Source organism: Idiotropiscis lumnitzeri, chromosome 5 (genome assembly GCF_059441095.1).
Source record: "Idiotropiscis lumnitzeri isolate Australia: NSW breed Sydney's pygmy pipehorse chromosome 5, RoL_Ilum_1.0, whole genome shotgun sequence".
NCBI lineage: Eukaryota > Metazoa > Chordata > Actinopteri > Syngnathiformes > Syngnathidae > Idiotropiscis > Idiotropiscis lumnitzeri.
This window is the reverse complement of record NC_142395.1, coordinates 29,886,270-29,907,507: the sequence shown is the minus strand read 5'-3', so window position 1 is coordinate 29,907,507 and position 21,238 is coordinate 29,886,270. Positions and strand designations below refer to the sequence as shown.

The 21,238-nt window shown below is 43.0% G+C and overlaps 1 protein-coding gene across 3 annotated transcripts; it reads right to left on the bottom strand.

Moving 5' to 3' along the window:
• Nucleotides 1-3,226: 3,226 nt before the first annotated feature.
• rbms1a (RNA binding motif, single stranded interacting protein 1a) lies at nucleotides 3,227-20,350 on the bottom strand. Of its 3 annotated transcripts, none has more exons than XM_088296655.1 (14): nucleotides 20,007-20,350; nucleotides 16,176-16,318; nucleotides 14,856-14,914; nucleotides 13,323-13,414; nucleotides 11,381-11,538; nucleotides 10,012-10,091; nucleotides 9,827-9,927; nucleotides 9,689-9,738; nucleotides 9,513-9,603; nucleotides 8,480-8,530; nucleotides 6,351-6,452; nucleotides 5,893-5,961; nucleotides 5,579-5,653; nucleotides 3,227-3,872 (listed from the first exon to the last, which is right to left on the bottom strand). In XM_088296655.1, the coding sequence occupies exons 1-13, from the start codon at nucleotides 20,055-20,057 to the stop codon at nucleotides 5,585-5,587; spliced, it is 1,116 nt and encodes a 371-aa protein (XP_088152781.1). In that variant the 5' UTR covers nucleotides 20,058-20,350; the 3' UTR covers nucleotides 3,227-3,872; nucleotides 5,579-5,584. The 3 variants fall into 3 exon arrangements, with proteins under 3 accessions (XP_088152781.1, XP_088152783.1, XP_088152782.1); XM_088296657.1 differs by lacking the exon at nucleotides 20,007-20,350 and adding an exon at nucleotides 17,183-17,369; XM_088296656.1 differs by lacking the exon at nucleotides 3,227-3,872 and adding an exon at nucleotides 3,958-4,243.
• Between the last annotated feature and the right edge of the window lie 888 nt (nucleotides 20,351-21,238).

The following is a 21,238-nucleotide window of genomic DNA, read 5'->3' as shown; positions in this document are numbered from 1 at the left end:
AGCAGCCAAATTGTGTGTTTTGTGGGTCCGGCAGAGGGTGCAATTGCTAATCTGGCACGTGGGTGCCTCGGATGCCTTTCGACTGGTAAGAGATGGAGCTCGGTGCCGCCTTTGTGTCTCAGCGATCAGCCGCGCCTAAGTCGGAGCTTAACTTGGGAGATCCGAGTTCTCAAGCGACTGAGGCTTGTGTGCCACAAATAGTGCAGCCGGAAAGGTTTTGCCGTATGAGCTCACACACGCGCACACGCTTGTTGCCCATCTTACTTGACGGCATTTCCCCTGACAAACTGTTTGCTCATATGAGGGCAATCTCGGAAGACGATGGCAGTCGCTTTTGTATTGCAAAGGACTGAAAATTTTCAAGCAGTTGTTCAAAAGTTTCACACGGGAGTTGTTGTGAAAGTCAACTTTTGTGTCCTGTGAAGCTCATTGCTCACACGCTGACCCTGAAAATTGGAAACAACGTACAAAAAGGCTCGTTCGTAAATGTTGACAATTTCAGTTCAGTTTGTTGAAAATGTTGTTCCTCGCTTCTTAACCGGATCCCGGAAGAGGGAGCACATAAGAGCCACCTTAAAAAGCAGCATGCCACCTGAGCCCTTCTTTTTGTTTCGTACGTCATTATTTCATTTTTTTCCAAGTGTTCTATAAAATGAAACGGAGTCGAGCTGAATCTGTCTGTAATTGAATAGTAGACAATTTGAGCAAAATGCTGTCGCTCACCTCTTAACTCTGTGCAATTATTTTCTGCCCCCCCCCCCGCCCCCGCGAGAATCAAACAATTCGTGGCCCCCCACCGCCACCCACTCTCTGCTACAACTCTAAATGATCGCATTTTGGTTGCAAAACAAACAATACTGCACACGATGGGCAAGGAGAGCGCCACTGCCGACTACGGGAATGAAAGTGCAATTACACGTCATTGTAGTACGGGGGGAGCATATTCCCCAGGGTCACACGCGCCGCCCAGAGGGGCTCCTCCCTCGCCCCAACTATTTGAGAAGCACTGTTTCAACCGGAGCATGAAAGAGGGAGCCTGACGCAAGTTGCTTTTAAATTGAAAGTCGACACAACAATCACATTGATTGCCATCTTTCAAAAGTGCGGCGTTGGCCTAAAAAGGCGAAATAACGGTCGCTGTGTGTCGACCTCATTAAACAGACGCGAACATTGTCAGAGAAAGAGAAGTCGTTTATTCAGCACGGTTTCAAATGTTTTCAAAGGTGAGAGCAACGAGATGATTGTTTTTTGTCAGTTGAGGGTGACAAGGGCAAGCAATGAGGATCAAATGTACAAGACCCCCCCCCCCCCCCCCACGATGAAATAACCTGCAGTAAAAGCTTGGTGACTGAAGCATTTCCGTACCCAAATCGTACAACCTGACCTTCTTCGCTGTGACTTTTTTTTCAAGCGTCACAGCAAAGAGTTTGTCTTGAAACAAGACGACTTGAGGAGAAAAGCCAAGCAAACAATCCGCTTATTTTCATCCTTTGATCTAAAAACTGAAGAAGCAATCTGGCACGAGCCACCAAGCGTCACCACGCACGGGAATTGCTCACTCGTGTGAATGTTGCGGAAACAACAATTGCGCGAAGGTAAAAGCTTTGGTGGGCTTTACGGCAACACGTTGACCTATAGTGACCCTAAAAACGTTGCGGGGTGGCGATGTATTCCATTGACGAAGGCGGCTACATTCGCCAAACAAATGCGTGGAGCCCGCCTTCATTTGCGGCAAAGTACGGAAGGAGGCAATCGCTAAATGGTGTCAAACTCATTTTCATCATGCGCCACGTCAGAGTTAGGATTTCCTTTAGAGGGATGTGAAAAACAAATGCAATCGCATCTTATCTCACAATTTTGACTTATTTTTGGAAAGACAAATTGAATGTAAAATCCAAAGTTGTGGAAAGTTGATTTTTTTTTTATGGTTATTTGGCTTTCGGGAGACATTTCAAGAAGAACCGAAAATGCTCGAGAACCTTCCCAGGTGAACTTCATTTGAGCTTTTGTCAACTGTTGAAATGTTTCCGTACCTTTGGCAAAACCTGTTTGACGTTCGAGCCACGCAAATGACAAAAAGCAAAACGCGCGGATGAAGCCGCACCGGCGCCGCCGATGCGCTTCAGAGAAAGAGAAGATTGCAACACAAATACTGGAAAAGGCACAGAAGCGGACATTAAAAAAAAATCTTTTTCCAGGTTTGCTATTGGAACCGTGCTCGTCAAATGAAGTTCATTTTGGGTTCAAGCAGGAATTTCACCCGAAAGCCAAAATGTTCGAAACAAATTGTGTTGACATTCCGACAAACTTTGGAGCAGCGTTGAAAAATTGCGTTTGGTTTTTCAGAGCCGACTTGAGAACGATACAATTTTCTTTGTTGTTGACAGCCGAACAGCAAAAGGCCGCCAACGACCAGCTCAGACCAAACGGAAACCCGAGAGCAGCAACAACTCGGTTTAGTGGCTACTTCAAAAAGGGAGAACGCTGACTTCAGGCGGTTTCAATTGGCCAGCCGTGGGCAACGAAATTAGATGATGACCGAATTGCAGCTCCACGTCTGCCTCAATGATGCAAAAATGAATTTTGGGTCATATTGAGTTAAAAAGGGCCTTGTTTCATAAAATGCTTATAATATTTGTAACAATTGAGATTTTCTGCCAAATTGAGAAGAACAAACCCAGCAAGAAACATGAAGACACTTTCTTCGCTTTTAGTGTGCCGCAAAAAAAAGTTGAAGTGGCGGCCAAATGAGTTTGACACGGATGCAGGAAATGGAGCATTAAAATTAAACTACACTCACATTCTTGAAAGAGAAAAAAAATAAGCAATGACGAATAAAGAAGAGGCCAAGTGACAACGTTTCAAAAGCGTGGAAGAGAAAAACGCCGCCAAGTGGGAGGAGACGTAATGCTTGAAGTCCGAGTTGGCCAGCTCCCGAGCGTGGCTTTTGTTCTGCTTCATCCACTCTGGTGCAAAAAAAAAAAAAAAAAAGGGGCTTTACCTGCAAACCCAACCACACCGGCAGACTCAGAACCATGAGGTAGATCACCGGTCAAACTGACCACGAGAGGAAATTAAACTGAAACAAACAAACCAAAAAAAAAAAAAAGATGCCAATTGGTTGTCATTTCCAAAAAGCGCAGCTCTTGCTTGATGTTATTTGGACAGTTAATAAAAAAAAAAAAAAAAAGCAAAGAGGAGGAAGATAAGAAAGACGCCGTTTGAGTTTGTCACTAGACTTTTTTTTTTTCCTCCTCGCCTTGCCTCAGTATTGCAGTGGGACTCTCATTATTGCTACCAAAAGACGAGCGAGCGACACACGCTTCCGGTGTGGGATCAATCAGACGCAAATAGGATGGCAAATGACACCTGATCAAGTTCAATGAGAAACGCTGGAAGATGGTGGGAAGGAAGGCACCTTTTCCGACATTAAAGTCATGACATGGTCACCTCTTTCAAGCACGTGATTCTGTGAAACGTTTGTCAACTTTAAAAGTCAGTGCAAACAAGGTTTTGTTGGGGCAGTCCCTCGAAAATCATAAAAACCTAGAAGGGGGAGGGGGGGACATCGCAATCTCATGCATGTAAAATCACATCATACTGTGGATAATGGGCTGGGGAGGTGTCCTCTGGAATTTGAGAATCCTTCTTGAAAAAAGAGAAAATCTTGAAGAGCATGTTGTTTCTTATCAAAATAAATCTTTTTTTTTTTTTTGATGAGCCAACTGCTTGAGTGCATTTTCACGGTCCTCGTTTTCCAACACACGCATAAGGGCTGTGCAAAAGAGTTTGTGTGTCCGGTCCAATCGGAGAGGGCGGCTAGAGCGCTGATGTCATCAGACCACTCCCGCCAACCCTCTGGCTCGCCGAGCCTAAAAACACAAACAACATGAAGAAACATGTTTGAAAATGTCGAGTAGGGACGCAAACGGCGTTCCATTCCCAGTTGATTGAATAATATTGAACTTTACAAACTTTCCGTGGGAATCTGAGCAAAATAACGGCAAATTGAGGGCGATTGGATGAACAACATTTTTTGTTTTGTTAAGCAAAATTTAAAAAAAAGAAGCAAGAGGGCTTTAGTGTGCCTGAAAGTCTGTTGCCAACTTTGAACGACTTCAAAAATTGTCACGTACGGAAATCGACCGGCTTCAAACCTGGAGAAAAATCAAATCCATCAAATGTTGTGGGCGTGTCCACTGAAGACGTTGAAAATGTAAACCGCGACCTCCGTCACTGTCCACTGTCAAGCAAATGTCATCTCAGCAAATTGCAAAAATGGATTTGACTTCATCAAGCGTCTTTATTATTCTTACACATTTGGGTCTGACCGATACAGATTTCTTTTTTTTTTAAAGGCAGGTGGCGTAAATTCGATGGCTGATTAATCTGCCCATCAATTAAACGATTCTGGTTCCAATTCTTGTTCCTTATTTCAGTTCAAAGTTTTTGATCAACACCAAAACACCAAAAAGAAATTTTAAGCCGCATTCGGCGGGTGTTAATTTAGAACACTGGTTGTAATGTGTTAACGAATTTCAAAAAAGAAAGTAAATACATAAAACAATAAATGAAAAAAAGACCGCTGCTAGTGGCTGGAATATATCTGACTGGGTTTTTCACGCCATGACAACGAGGCGCTCTAAAGCAGCTACGCCAGTACAAAGCCGCCGTTGTCCACATGCTAGCTGTCAAATTGTCATGTCATGTGATTATCCACACCGCTTATCGTGTACCGGGTCGCGGGAGGGTGCCGGAGCCTATCCCAGCTGACTACGGGCGAAAGGCGCACCGCACCCTGAACTGGTCGCCAGCCAGTCACAGGGCAGACAGACACCGTCACTGAGTGGGAACTGAACCCACGTTGCCTGCACACAACTCAGGCGAGTGGACCACTACACTATCAGTGCTGTCAAATTGGACTTGCTGTTCTGCTTTTCTCTGCATGACGGGCGTGCATCCGCAGCCGACAACAACAAGGCGCTCGAAAGCGGCCACTGGATTTTTTTTTTTTAACCAATTTCACAAATTTAACAGGATTTCTTTCGCAGCATTTTAGCAGCTCGTGGAGTGAGCTCAATTTATTCAAGGCCATAGCCTCGTCCAATACAAAAAGTCCAATTCCGCCCCATCATCTGTGTTGATGTCGGTGTCCATACACCAACACACACACACATGTATATTTACAAATTGTTTGTCTGTCAATAAAATAATAAATAAGTAGAGGGGGAAAAGTGCTCTGGTGGCATCTATAGGCAATTACTGGTGGATTTTTTTTCTTTGCGATTCAAGGCAGGGCTCAATCGCTATCCCCTGTAAAGAATAGCATACTGTCGTTAATGATGAAGATTAATAATATTCCCTTTATTAGTCCCACAATGGGGAAATTCGAGATTCGAACCCAGGCCTCCTGGGGAGACTGGGTCCTGAACGCGGCGCCTTAGACCACTCGGCCATCCTGGTGTCAAGTTTTGATTTAGTTTTTTTGTATTGCCGGTTGGGAAAGATCCACTTCGTTGCAGGTGACAAAAAAAAAAAAAAAAAGATCATATACCGGAAAACGTGTCAGGACAAATACCTGCGGTTACTTGCTGAGTTGACTGTAAGGGGACGAGTTGTTGGAAGAATCCACTTGTTGTGGCGTGCCGCTTTCCTAAAAAGCAAATTGATAACGGAAGAAGTATTATTTGTGTGTGTGTGTGTGCATCTATCTAGCTATCTATATTAGTTTTTTAAGGATACTTGCAGTGCAGTTCGATTTACTAGTAAACATCAAGCATTTTTTTTACTTTATTGAATTGCACTTGGTGAGTGAGAAAAATTAATTTTTTCATGTAGACCCTGATGGTTTGGGATGATGTGCAGAATGTTGTAAATGTAGAGTAAACCTACCGGCGCTGCTGGCAGAGGAGGATACTGCGGCATATAAGTACCTTGAACCCCCGGGTTGGCTGCCATATACTATGAAACGAAATAAAAATTTTTTTTAAAAAGAAATAGATCTCGAACCTGTTCTTTGAAACATATAATCGACCGTGAAGAATATTCTAAGATCAGTCGTCGGAAATTGCAAAGTGAAAACACTGTTACTGTACTGGACTAGATTTTTCATGTAACAATAATTTACTAGAGGATTTATTTCTCTGAAGATGTTCTACTTTCAGTCAATATATTTGAAAACAAATATTCTAGTGCTTACTTGGTCCAATAAGTATAATATACTTTACAGTCTGTCCTTTTTTACATTAAATAGAGTAAAATGAGTCCGATTCCGTAGTAATTTTACCTCCCAGACCATACATAACAGAACTTCAAATATTTTTGCCACATCTGTCGAAAATTGTTCTTACTGCTCCAGTGTTTCCAAGGGACAGCTGCCCCATTTGCTGCGTGATCATCGTCGAGGGGTGCAATGACATGGATGGATCCACAGAGGGCGACATCACCGGAGCCTGCAAGAGACACAAAACAGCTGGCGTTCACCGCAGATCACATGACATCAGAATTCCTCCAATGAAATCCACTCATGGGAAGAAAAAACTAGAACATGCAACAAAGTCAGCGGGTGGCTTCGGTTCAGAACAATATATGCGGTATCAAGTAAAAGAGATGCATACAGGTTTAGGCCAGCCAATGCTCACCTGAAACACACATTTTGAATATGTCTGAAAAATAAAAGTTTTATTTCGAGTTGAAAGGAAAGAACAAATGCAGGCGGGTTGTGTTCAATTAAAAAAAAAAAAAAAGCCATTTGAGGAGCAATTCCATGTTGTTGATGTCCAGCTTACGAGCGCATTCGATAATTTATTAGCATTCGAGTAGAGCGGCTGTGTTGCACCACTGACATTTCTGAATACAAGAAGGGAAAAAATCTTTGGAATACTCATAGGACAACTACATACACAACTTTGCACGCGTTATCTGCATTCTACTAGTAAACCACAAGATGTTAGCAAGTAGTAGTGCGAGTAGCATGCCGTTATCAACTAGTGCACAGTTGCGTCACTAGTGACACAAAGTCCTGTTCGAATGCCAAACTTGCCCCTCTAGTCAGTGGTTCCCAAACCTTTTTCGGAGATGTGAAATGTTTTTTCAGCTAGGTCCCCTTTTACTCTCTTCAAGTGATTGACAGGTAACGAGAGGTGGCACGTGACAGCTCGGGTCGAACCATTCAAGGTTGCGGGGGAATTTGTTTTTATTGAATAACCTGCTGGACATCAAATTCGTTTCATGACCTTATATTTTAATTCAATATTTCTTTTTTTTTTAAGGATTTTTGCATGTGTGTTTTATTTTAAATCGTGCGTACCCCGTGGAGTTCTTTCAAGTACCCCCAGGGGTAGTAGTACCCCCCTTTGAGAACCACTGCTCTAGCGAGTGGCAGTAATAGTAGTCGTATGACGCATACAATACGATACCTTTTTATTTATAAAGCGCATTTCACAACAGCTGGAGCTGTAACATACTAGTTGGGCCTAGGAGTATCACTAGTGCAGCACAGTAGTTTACTTGTAAGGTTTATTTGCATACTTGTATGGCAAAAGTAGTTGTGGGAATTTAACAATAAGTCATTGTACTAGTGCACCCTCGTCCAGCGCTAAAATTGTCTTACTATTAACTACAAAGTAAGTGTCAAGTAGTATGACACATATCTACAAATTGGGCTTACTAGCCTCACTAGTGTAGCACTCGTAGTTAGGTTTAGTCAATCTATTGGCGCACTGAATCGTCACAAAGCGCAAACTAGTACACGGACCTAAAACTAGATATCAAATTAATACTCAAATGACTTTGGAAAATATGTCGGAGCATTTATTCAATGTGTCCCGCTACTAATGCTTGCATACTAGTCCAAAAACACGCTCTAGACCAAAGATATGGACTAAATGCTCAAACAGCTTTCCATAGCGTCGTCTTTTGGGAATTGAGCATTTCCCAGTAACGCGTTGGGGGAGGGGCAGCGTTGCAGAGACACTTGTTCCATTGGAAACCATCTGTTGGAGAGTCAAAGAGTCACAAGGCGGTTGCAGCTTCAGGCATTTCCTGCTGGATCCAGCGAGAGGGAAGGCTGCTAGAGGGCTTTGCAGTTTTCCGACTTGTTCCATTTCTCTCTCGCTCTCACACATGCGCACGCACTTCAAACACGGAAATAAATACATGTTGTGCTTTCTTTTGTCAAGCTAAGTCTGTAAGAAGCATTTGGAGCATTTCTATTGATATTAATACTCATCGACTTGTACGAACTAGTACATGGTCCTTCTGCTTGCTATCAAGCAACAAATGTTCAAACGGCATTGCATGCGAGTCCTGCTATATTTAGGGGAAGTTGCGCTCTTAACCGTCCGTGTCAGCAGAACACGATGAATTTAAGTCATGACTTAGCATCTTGTAGCTGAGGACGAGGCACACGCCCACTTCCTGCACACTCACTCACGTAAAGGCACAGACATACGTAAACGACAAATGCATGTTGTCTTACCGGGTGCTGCATGATATACGGTTGATGCGCCACCCACGAGTGACTTTGAACCTTTGGAAAGGCAGGACAGGCGCAGTCAGGCACAGAACGGAAACAAGCACAGCAATGCGACGTGTTGAACAAGGATTCATGAAGAGCCAAATGTGGGTCATTTGTGAGATTTCTTTTCTTGTATTAGTCTTTATAGAAAATAGGAAACGGATGGACTCTACTTGTGGATGGTACGAAACGTGATGAACGACAGCCGCGTGCAGGGAAAGCGATGTTCACTTTTTTGGGGTTATTTCTTAATCCGATCCAAATGCGGTCCACTTTGCTATATTGCGGTGTATCGTTCACGCCCACACTATATTTGGCAGCAATGAAGAAGGCATGCAGCATATTGGATGAAGAAAAGAAGAAGCAGCAAAGAGTGAACTTCAGTAATTGTTGTTACCACCGAAGTGAGAGAATTTGCTTTTTTGCATCAATTGCTCCTCGTGTGTGTTAACAACCGTGATATTTTAAAAGTGCCATGTTAGAATGCGCTCTCATTTCTTGACAGTGAGTGAGAACAGGCGCTGCGGAATACTTCAAAACGATTATCGGCATCTGCCTTTTTTTTTTTTTTACTTTCAAGGCCGATAAATTAAAAGCTGGTTTATTTTGACTCGCAGCAGCGAACTTCTCTCTCTTTGCCGTGCTGGTGGCCCTGCCGGCAGAAGCAGATGGGCCCGCTCACGGCACCATCTGATTGGCTCCTTGTGCTGTGGGTAGCAGCCAATCAGCACTAAGCTGCCTGTTTGCTTTTTCACCTCGAGTCACACGCACTACAACAGACTTTGCCGAAATCTGAATAATGTCAGTCTACTACAACTCACAACTAACATTGTAAACTTTAATGTGATGTTTGTTTGTTTTGCATGTTAGCATGTTGTAAATGACTAAAGTTGTTTTCATGTTGTTATGTAAATACAACATACAGTAAAAAAGAAGAGTGAGGACGAATTTGATTGAATGATGTCCTCTGAGCTCATTTATCTGATGGTTCTACCTGGTAAGCAGAGACAGGAGACATGTAGGGGGACATCGCCGGCTGCACGGTCATTATCCTGTTGGTCACTGGATATGGAGATGGATAGTACCTGCATAACAGAGAGGGTCGCAAAATAAAGAACTAGCTTGGAATAACTCCTCACCGAAGCGTGCATAAGGTTGCATGTGACTGACCCATTCTGCATAGCGGCTGAGGACGGATCGTAGGTTAGAGTCATTGCGCCCTACAAAGAGAAAAGTCACATGATGCAATATCACCGGACGTACTTAGCGCGGACCCGTATCAAGACTGTCTTGAATGCCGATACGTACTAGTCTGAGATCGGCCGTCTGTCCATTGGGAACAAATCCACCGTGAGCGTGTTTCTTCCTTTGACTGTCTGCAAACTTGCACAACAAGGGCTGAGAGGGAGCTGAGGGAAAAAAGACGACCAATATGCTGAAGAACGGCCATTTTCATCACCGCCTCCACAAAGGGGGAAGTATGGCTTTCATACCAAGTGCACCGGAGGCGATCTTGATAAATTTCCCGTTAAAGTGTGAGATGACGGCGTTACACTGCTCGGTGGTGTCCATCCTGGTGACAAAGGAGAGAGCCGAACAACAATGAGAAACAGACACAAGCGCACAAAATGTTCAACGACATGACAGAGGTGTTGGCATTGTCAGGTTTTTTTTTTTTTAAGCAATGGTGGGTGGCGAATTTGGTGCCGGGGCCTTCAGTAGGGAAGTACCCGACTTAATCCACCGCTAATAGCGCCACCATTGCTTCATAAATACAGAATCCATCAATGTTAGACAAAAACGCTACATAACAGCACACATCTGCGTCACGTACAACATCTGGATTCCTTCGGGACAAAATACGTTTCAAATAGCGATGCAATAACATTTCCCATAAATCATAATCACCAGAGGTTGTGATTTTTAAACATGTTAATGTGTGCACATTTCGATAGACGTGTTTTGTTATTCGAGAACAAGCTTTGCTCTAACCAACCAATCAGATGACGGCAAAATCTTGAAATCCTCGAAGGCCACGGAGAATTTGAAAACGGATCGCTTAAACAAAGTCCTGAGACAGATGCGACTGACATGGCAACTAAAAAAGTTCAAAAGAAATCCAACGTGCGCAGCAATATGCATTTATGCAAATTGTGCAGCAGCACGTCAGGAACGGCCAATCAGAAAAGCGAAAGTAGATTTGGAGTTATTTGGAGACACTTTCACTGGTTTTTTTGGTTTGTTTTTTTTCCCAAGAATTTGTATGCGACTGGTTCAGCGTGAACAGATTCACATTCCCAGTTACAGGAAGAGAGCGTGAACATCTTTAACGAGTCTTCTTTTTTTCTTCAATTGAGCCCTACAGGCTAGAAATCACAAAAAGGTTTGAATAAGATACATTTGCGTATCATTTTTGCATTTTGATTCAACTTCTTTTTTTTTTTAACAATTAAATAATAAAGTTTGTAATGTACTGTACATTGCCAGCACAAAACAACTTCAATAGCCACAGTCTTTAAACTTGTTTCGATTTTTTTCGGGGCTCATCTGAAACAATTAACGACCAGCAACATGTTGTTGGTAGGGGGTCACTCCTACAGTTACAAAACCTTCCGGAAGCTTGATGGGTTCATTCTGAAATATTGCACATTGGAAACTTTCCGTGGGAATGCAGGCTCATTTAATGAAAATGTATTCTATTCACATTTGTCATAAGAAGATATCCACGTAAAATAAATCATAAAAAACAAAATAATAAAATAGTCCAGCAATTACGCAACCCTAGTCATTACTTTATCAAAATAAAATCAATAAAATGCAAGCTTTCCACTTTACTATTAAATTGTCTCTTGTGTGACCGACCTGGCAAAGCCGACGCCCCGACTGTTGCCACCGTAGTCGCGGAGGATGCGCGTGGAAACGACTTGGCCGAAAGGCTGCAGCATGTTCTCCAACTCTTTCTCGTCCACGGACAGCGGCAAGTTGGAAAGATAGAGATTTGTTGGATCTTGTTCCTGCTGCTGCTCGCATAGAAGAAGACAAACAAGAGCAAGCGTAGTCCACGTTTTAGTACGGTGCGGGGGGGTCATCCATATTTTCCGAAATTGGAGATAACATGCAACATTTTGCTATATCAGACAAGATAAAACAATGATCATCACATATTTTTTTTTACAATATACATGCAAATCTGAATTTACTGTTGTAGGTATTTTGCGTGACATTATTTTAGTATTACGCGAGTGGACTTTCATCAAATGAAATATGACACGGTTTTTAAGGGTCACAATGTTTACTTTCTTTGGTTATATGCGCAGCGTTTGTTGCGGCTCTGTGTGTAAAGTTTTTGGACGGTTCACAATTACATTCACGAGGATGCGAATGGACCGTTTCACGTCATATGTTAGCATTTGGCTAGCGAATGTTCGGCGGTTTGAAAAATATACAATGTTCAATTATTTTTGGTTTTATGTGTGAGTTTCACTGTAAACTTCAAATCGTGAAAAACACTTTGAAACTAACATGCCTTTGCTCTTATTTTAAAAAAGTGTGCAAGCAAGCGTCCTCGTTTCGCTTATTTAAAGTGATTTTTATACAGTAGTCTTCCGATTTTTGAGAGCAAGAGTCAGAACGGTTACTTCAAAAGTTGTCTTTTAATACGTGTTTTGATAAGTTGTACAACTAGTTGAAAACATTTTTTTTTTTTTTATGACCACACATAGTCACCGATTTTTCCCCAACACGTGGGTCGGGAATGTAGCACTCGCAATCAACGGGTGGTTCAATGTTCATTTTTTGACAGTTCGGCTTAAGCATGAGACATCTGGTGAAAGACTTTAACAAGCGCCTCACATGAGCACGCACTGAAAGAAACATCCATCTGCACTGCAGCAGCCGAGTGCCTCGTCGGCCTTCCTGAGAAACATCAGGAGAGCGGCGTATCCAAGCTACAGCCACGCACAGACTGCACTGTTTGTTCCCATCAGCTCTGCTACATCCAAGTCTTTAGAGAGCAACCTTTCGCTAATTAACTCTTATCTGCGGATTCAAGCATATCAACACAGTCTGGGCTGAGGAAGTGGCAGAAAGAAATGGTGAGAAAAGTACTCATAGGACAGAAAGAGAAGCGAGGATGACTCATAGTTAATTTTGCAGCTTTCCTGCTCCCATGCAGATGTGACGACACATACGCATGAGACCGTGAATCTCTCATGAAATAAAATAGAACAGTTTGCACATTCACTACCAGCCGAGAAAGAAAAATGGCCCTTTGACGTCTTTAGCCGTCCTAAGGACACTAGATGTCGTGTTTTTCTTTAGCCGTCAAAGAGTTAAAAAAAAACTTTCTTGTCATTTCATAAACAGCCGTTTACTTGTGATGAAATGATACTGACAAGATTAGAATAAATCATTTGAAATAAGGGCAAACATTTAAAACACTCGTGGAGATTGAAACTGAACATTACACTTATATTCACAACATTTCTGAGTTTGTGTGACATGGCGAAGCGTGGTGTGTGTCTGTGTGCAAACTGGTGGTCTGGTATGCGACATAACTGACAGGTTACTTGGCAGAGGGAGACATGACATCTGGTTATACAGCGAAAGTAAATGAGGTCACGGGAAGAACAGCTTGTCAGCTGAGGTCACATGACCAGTCTCATGTCATTCCGTAGTGCACACCACACGTATGCAGATAGGAAGTACGGACAACCTTGTGGCGATGCAGTGCAACATGCGCACACACGCACGCACGCACGCAAGCACGCGCGCACACACACACGCACACACGCGCACTCCTCACCTTGGCCATCTGGGCTTGAATGCCGCTGGTTTTCAAAGCATGCACGGCCTTCAAAGCAGCCGCTGGGCTGTCAAAATCCACAAAGCCGTAACCTGTAGTTGGCAGAGCAGTACTGTGTTTACATGAACAGCCAATAAATGGCGAGCAGAATCATAATCATCTTTATTGGCCAAGTATAGTGGTGCCTTTGACTTATGACTAACGCAGAACACATTTCAAAACCGTTTCAGCAGATTGCGCATCATGATTTCATGCTCGCTGACATGTAGCTCTTTCTGCCGTTACGTGCCTTGGCCACCACGGGCTGTAAATTACAAACAGGAATAATAAACCAAGATGAGCTCCTGCGTGGAGTTTGCATTAAGATGTATGAAAACGCTGCTGCCACCGTAACTTGAATTTTTTGGCTGGAAACTCATGACAAACGAAAACGGCCGAGCGGCGACTCGTATCCTGAAAAACTTGTAGGTCGAGTTTCACAAAAGACAAGGCACCACTGTACGTTCAAAATAATTGAGGTGCTTGTCTCCGGGACTTACACCAAAAGACACCATCACAAAATATACATTCAGGACACAATTGTACAAAGAGTCACGAGAAATACAAAGTGTGCAATAAGACGCCATTGAAGTGAATTGCGTAATTGATGCGGCGTGATGGCGCTCCAACAATGAATATACGATTCAGCGCAGTTCGTGGAGGAAAAAGGTCAAGCCCTGGTGCGATAGACCGATAGGCTTTTTTCGGGGATGATGCCGATTATTAGAAGTCACAATAATTGGAGCCCATATTCATTTGTAGAAAATGGTGTCAAAACGTTTGAAAGATAAAAACTCCAAAACTTGCCTTTAAGCACAACTTTATGAAACAACTTTCGTAATTTACAACATGTTAAAGATTTTTTTTAGATGTTAGAAAATGGACAACTTACTTTTAAAAGTCTAACAAAAGTGCAGAGTTGCCAGGCTCGGCTGCATTTGTTATAGTTCAATGAAAACAAACATCTCTTTAAAGTTTACTCGGACAAATCGTTTTCTATTAGTTGTGAGTAGTAGACTGACATTTATTCAAATGTGGGCAAGCAAAGTCTGTCTCCTTTCCTCCCTCTGCTCGCGGGACCTCCCCCGTAGTGCGTGTGACTCGAGGTGAAAAAGCAAACAGGCAGCTCACTGCTGATTGGCTGCGACAAGGAACCAATCACATCGTGCTCTGGGCGGGCCAATCTGCTTCTGCAGGCGTGGCCACGAGCACAGCAAAAAGAGAAAGAGAGGGAGAGAGAGAGAGAGATCGAGAGAGGTGTGCTGCAGCGAGCCAAAATAAACCGTCTTTTAATTCATAGGCCTTGAAAGTTAAGAATGAAAAAAGATGCTGCTAATCGGCAAAATGCCAAATATTGGCTCTGATAAGTTTTTCCATAATAAACATTTTGTATCTGTAGCCTGAGCACAAAACATCAAATGTGAGATGGAAGAAATGACAAGTATTGCAACAAATTTACAAGTCAACTAGAAGAAGTTAATGGCATTGACTGACCTTTACACTTATTAGTTGTCTTGTCCAAGATGGCCTTCGCCGACTGAATCTTGCCATACCTGCAAACACAGCGTGCGGATGAAGTAGTGAATAAACACTGAGGATCGACGCAGAGTTTGCTTGTTACGCTGTATAAAATCTGCGTCAAAATCAAAGCTTTCGTATCTCTTGGCAGAAGCCTTTTCTTTCCAAAGCCGTAAACCAATTGAGCAGTGATTAGCGAGAAATGAATCGGACGCAACGATTGCACGTCATTCAGGCTTAGCTCGATCTCGATCGCAAGCCTTTACCTGAAACGTGAAACAAATTGCATGCTGCTTGTTGATGCGCACGGCAACAGAATGGCGAGCTGACATCCCCATTCAGACCTTTTTGCGCCTTCATTTGTGCTTTGTGCTGGCAAACAACATCGGGAGCAGGAACAAAAGGAGCGAAAAGGACACAAACAGCTGCGACTGGTTACATGGATGAATGCCTCATGCCGTACGCACGTGCGGAAAGACAAAACTCGGCTAATTATGGTATCCATCCCACTAAATAGCCACACGGATGATGGCCTATTAGATTTTGTATCAATGTGCTACTTTAGATATCAATATTTCATTTCTAAGACAACGCGGGGGCGAAATGGGCTACTTGACAGGCCGTGATTGCTACGGCCGTCACGGTAGTGAAGTAAAATGTGAGTGCGGTAACGCGATGCAGTGTGTATGTGAATAATGAGCTGCTTTGCATGTTTTATAAGTGACAATTAATCGTATCAAATACTTGTTGAGCGGTAGTATGTGCCCCTCCGACCCCCACGCCAATTCCGCATCCTGAATTCAGAATTTTGGCAGGGGAGTTTCTAGTGATGGGCAAATGAAGCTTTTATGAACCACTGAACCATTTAAAGCAATCGATTCAAAGTGGTTCAAAGCTTCAGTGATAAGGACATCTGATGGTGAAAAACTAGAACTGCAGTCAAATACTATAGAGCAAAGGTGTCAAACTCTGTAATTATAATTTTATTTCCAGGTTTGAAACGTGCGTGGAGCTTCGGTTTCAAATTGCCCATCACTAGGTATTTCATTAGAGTATGTCGCGGCCACAAACCCGTGTAGAAAGCTTTGACAGAATGTGAGAAATGAGGAGGACCCCATCAGAATGTGACAGAAAGGCAGAGGACGTACACACACCTGTTAAACCGACGGGGAGAAAACTTAGCAAGACTTGAATATGGCAAAAAATAATAATAATAATAATTAGGAAAGTTAAAAAATGGGAACAGAGTGTTAACGTAGGCAGCGCATGTGCGACAGTTTCCATTGTTGCACTCACTGGTGACAGAGTTTGACCAGGTCCAGGTCAGTGGTGGCAGGAGGGAGGCCTCGGATGTACAGGTTGGTCTTGCTGAGCTGCTCCAAGCCGGTGCTGCTGCTGTTGCTGCTGCTGCTCGGACTGGACGGAGTCATGGGGTACGACTGTACACAAGAGGGCCACTGTTAAAGAGGTTACGGGAGCGACATCATCAAATTGAATCAACTGTTATCACAAGGAACTAACTGGCTTCTGGAGGGGATACAAAACGTTGAAGAAAACAGAAAGAAGGATTAAATTGTGGATGCTTTCCACTTGAATGCTTCATGTTTTTCATCAGGCTTAAAAGGGCGTCCGTGTTTCAATAAAACTCTTTGGCATTTTCTTATTGGCTGGAGAAAGCATTGCGGTTTTAAATACAGATGAGGTCCAACATTTACAGCAAGTCACTATAAAAACATGGAGGGACTATATTCAAAATCACTCCTTATCTGGTTGCCACGAAACAGTATTTGTTCGAATGTGTTGTGAGCGTAAAATTGTTCCCGATATACAGAAGTGCCCCCAACATATTGGATGCATTGTGACAAAAAGTCAACAATGAAAATGAGTAAAAAATAAAATACATAAAAATGATTTTCACTTCCATGTTCAGGGTATTGTTTGATTTTGGCCACAAGATAAATTCATGAATTGTGGTGTGAAAAAAGCAAGGCAACACAACACAGATGTCAAGTCAAGTCAGGTCAAGTCAAGTCAATTTTATTTGTATAGCCCTTAATCACAGACAGTCTCAAAGGGCTTTCTTTACATAGCCACAATCGACATCCCCGATCTTAACCCCGTGTGCCCCGTGCACCGATGGACAAAAAGTTTTTTGTTTGTATTCATTTTGCAAAATGCACGCATATGAAAACAATACGGTGTTATTTCAGTGCCTTCAGTGACGTCCAACTTAGTCCTCCCTCTAATAAAACCGTCATTGAAGACACCACGGCTGGAGAAATAATATACAGACGAACACTTACACTGTACTCAATGTTGCACGACCTAGCTTCTTCTTGAAAGGTCCGTCTTGAAAATGGCCTCGCAGGTGTTTAATTAAATCCACACTTTTCCCTCCTTCGACCATTGTGGTTTAAAAAAAGCAAGAATATATTTTAGATTTTCAAACGGTCGCCAGTGACGACCGACGGTGTGTTGATTCCGTCTAGCAGCGCCCCCTGACGAGTGAGTATCCAATCACAAAACGCGTTCATCGCCTTTAGCGTAAGGCTCACTGGAACCAACTCGTGATCTAATTGGCTATCGCAACTGTCAATCAAATCTGACAGTCTATCGACGATGACAGAAGAGCTGCCCGCACAATTGCATCTGAAGGCTTCGGAAAAAATAGTGCCCTCTACTGGTATTGTGAAACCTGCCTGGCAACACGAGCTGACTGAATTCTGATTGGGCTGCCAGGATGGCCGAGTGGTCTAAGGCGCCGTGTTCAGGACCCAGTCTCCCCAGGAGGCCTGGGTTCGAATCTCGAATTTCCCCATTGTGGGACTAATAAAGGGAATATTATTATAATTATAAAAACTCTTACCTAAAAGTACAACACTAAAATATAATATGACATCAATGTGAAGAATATGATCATGATTTCTTGATTATATTCGACCAGCAGAGAAGGCCTTGGAGGCCCGCCACTGCTCAGTGGGTATTTTGGCCCACTCTTCATGAGCTAACGGCTCCAGTTGTCTCACGCTTGAAGAGTACTTCCTCTAGAAGATCTTTCAGCACGTTACAGATGTTCAAAAAGGATTCACGAGTTCAATGACCAAACATTCATGATCTTGTTCATATTTTGGGGCGAACGTGAAATGAACGAAGCGTATTTTTGCTTGGTGAACGAGCTCATTCTGGGGCCAACAAACGGGTCTTGAACGGCAGATCATTTTAGTTCAACAGTGTCTGGTTTTCTCTTCTTAGACTAAAAGGAGAAAAACTAAACACACAGTAGACGAGCCTCAATTAGGTGGAAAAGTCAAACATTATTTGCCAAGCTCAGCCACCAACCGTCACATGGCGCAAACATCATGAAAATATGACGCGTACTTGGAGCACAGACTGCTTGGAGGAGATAGAAAGAAAAAAAAAGTGACAACGCACTTAGCTGTAACTCACAGCAGTGCTTCGAGCATCCCTGCATGTTTTAGATGCCCCCCCCCAACACTCTTGACTGAAATGAACATTTTTTTTTTTACAATAGTTAAACAAACTCTAATTTAAAAGTAGTTCTCAAATCAAATAGCTGTGTATATGCAATATTATAATGACGCTATGATAACATTATGGGTAACCTCTGATATTTGACCTGCCGTGAAAATCTGCAGGTAGTTGACACCCACACAAAAAGGTTTGTAGCTGCCTACAAATGCCACAAGGTGGTGGCAAAACAATTTAAATGGAAGAGGCTCCGGCCTGGCAAAATTAAGCTCTTTCACACAGGTCAACGTAGTTGCTTGGCACAGAAGGCACCAAAACAACATTTTACTCTAGAAAAGAACAAGAATAAGATTTTACAAACGTCAAATCGTGAACATCTTAATTTATCTTTGTGCTCTTTACCCAGGTCGGCATTGCAAATGAGAATCTGTTCTCAAATGTCTAAGCCTGTATTGCCATTGGATTTCTGATTTCTCAAGACATGCGTAAAGACCTTATACATGTATAGTATGTGCTTTCAGAGTCATAATTGTTCTCTGAAGAAAACTATAGCTACATTGCGGCCTGCTACAAAAATGAGTTTGAAATCATCACACCCCTGCAGTACAGTGATGTATCTTTTTTTTCTTTTTCATTCTTGTGAGACAAATCAGCACATAACTGCCCTGCAAAGCATTTCCTTCCCTTTACTCATCCTTTAAAATAGCTCCCAGCCAACCCAGATCAGTTGAAACACAAAAAGCAAGGACGGCAGCATTGTGCCATCTGTCCGTAAGGACAATCCACTCCAAGATCCACAGCTATGGATACCACCACAGTCATGCCAAGCCCAAACAGACATTTTCTTACCCAGTCAGGTGATGCTTCAACGTTCATGGAGGATACTTTTACACAATGCTGAGCTTTGGTAGGAACATCTGTTCATCCTTCAAGTAAAGGCCTGTTTTTATGTTGATATGCAATTACTGTATAACTACACTATTTGATGGGAGCATCAAAGTGAGAAGCGACAATGAGACACAGGCGGAAGAAGGGGCGGGGGGGGGGTGAACTCCCACACTGGCTAACCTTGACTGAATCAAATGAAAATCATTTGATGGAATAATATGGATGGCATCTTAAAGGTGGGTATCACTGTGCTGTAATAATTCACCCCATCGGCTCGGCTGTGCTCATATTTCAACCACGAGAGGCCATAAAAACTCCTGCGCCTTGCATCAATCTTCCATCTCAATCAGAAGGCGTGACTGGAAGTCGAGGCCTTCTATACGCCCCCCCCCTTTTTTTTTGTTCACCTGAGAGGTCAAAATGAAGAGTGCACACTGTCATGAGACACCCACCGCCGAATTCAGTGCTTGGATGCAGAGAGCCAGGAAAGGAGGACTACAATAACCATGATGCATGTTGAACAGAGTGGCTGGCCAAACAAGGTTATATGGACACAACAATTAAAGCCTCTCGCGGGTGATTTCATCCCCATCCTGACAAGTCGCCTCTATTGTTATTCATCACTTGATACTGAAGGCAGTTTTTTTTTCTTGGACTATTGCAAAGCAAACACAGGGGAAGGGCTTCCCAATGTCATTTCAGGATTTGAAAAGTGACAGCAAAAGTAGAAAGCAAACCACAATGGCCTACCTGCTTGCGAGTGGCAGCTTTCAATGGGTTGCCCGTGTTTGCAAAGATCATCCTGGAGGTTCGAGATTTTCGATTTCCTGACAAGATCTACCCCCTCTTCTAAAAAAAAAAAAATCGCAGATCGAATGAAATGGTCGGAAGCGGTGAGTGAGGCTCGAAAATAACCCGTCTGGTTAAAACGTCAGCATACTGATCGGGTTAGTTAAATTGAACAAAGCGCGCGTGGCCTCTCTTTTGCTTTGGTAGTGACACATTTATCCAGTTAGCTCAGTTTGTTGTACACCAGCGTATCGAGCGAGCCTCCGGTTCGGTTCATTGATCTACGACGTCCTGCTGCAGACCGTTCGCCAGTCCCACCTACTACGGACCAAACCAACACTCGCATCTGGGGGGTTTTGGCGTCCGATCGACTGTGATGCCATGCCGCAAAATATCTCCATTTGACGTTTAGCAACGTAGGGTGTCGTGTATTGACGAGTAGGCGCCTCGGGGTGAATTGAAGAGCGAATAGAACGTGCTTTTCAGGGTTTCATTTAACGGCGAGCGGAACACTCGCCACCTTTCGCGTTGGTGTCGTCCGCACATACCAAGCATTCTTCACCCCCACCTCCCCCAACCACACACACTCACACAAACACACGCGCGCGCGCTCAACCACACACACGACCACACACTTCCTCTTCCTACCCTTCCCCCCATCCCACACACTACATGTCAGAGAATCAGGATGTAATGAAATATAAGCAGGCACTGGCCTGGACTGGAGGTCACACTACGCCTGCAAAACAAATACATCAGATTATTTAAAAAATACATATCGACTGTGATTATAAAGCGCTAATAATAATTGTTATACTTCCACTTTGAATATTTTTTTTTTTTTACAAATCTTCAAAATCTATCTATCTATCTATCTTATGACTTTCTACCTGGAAATATAAATGGCTAATTGGGGCTAATTCAAACATTTTCACTTGAGAGTGTAGTCAATTTTGTTGCCAGTGATTTTGACATTACTGGCTGTGTGTTCCGTGATTTTGAGGGGAGAGCAAATTGACAGGGCATTCCATTCACATTTTTACAGACTTTATAGCAAAGTGCAATTTCTTTATTGGTGTACTATAAAATGATAAAAATCAAACATTTACAAGAATGTGAGGTGTGTGATCAATTTTTGTGATAATCCATGCATACATCAATGTGTAATCCATCTTGAGAATCCAATTTTGTGG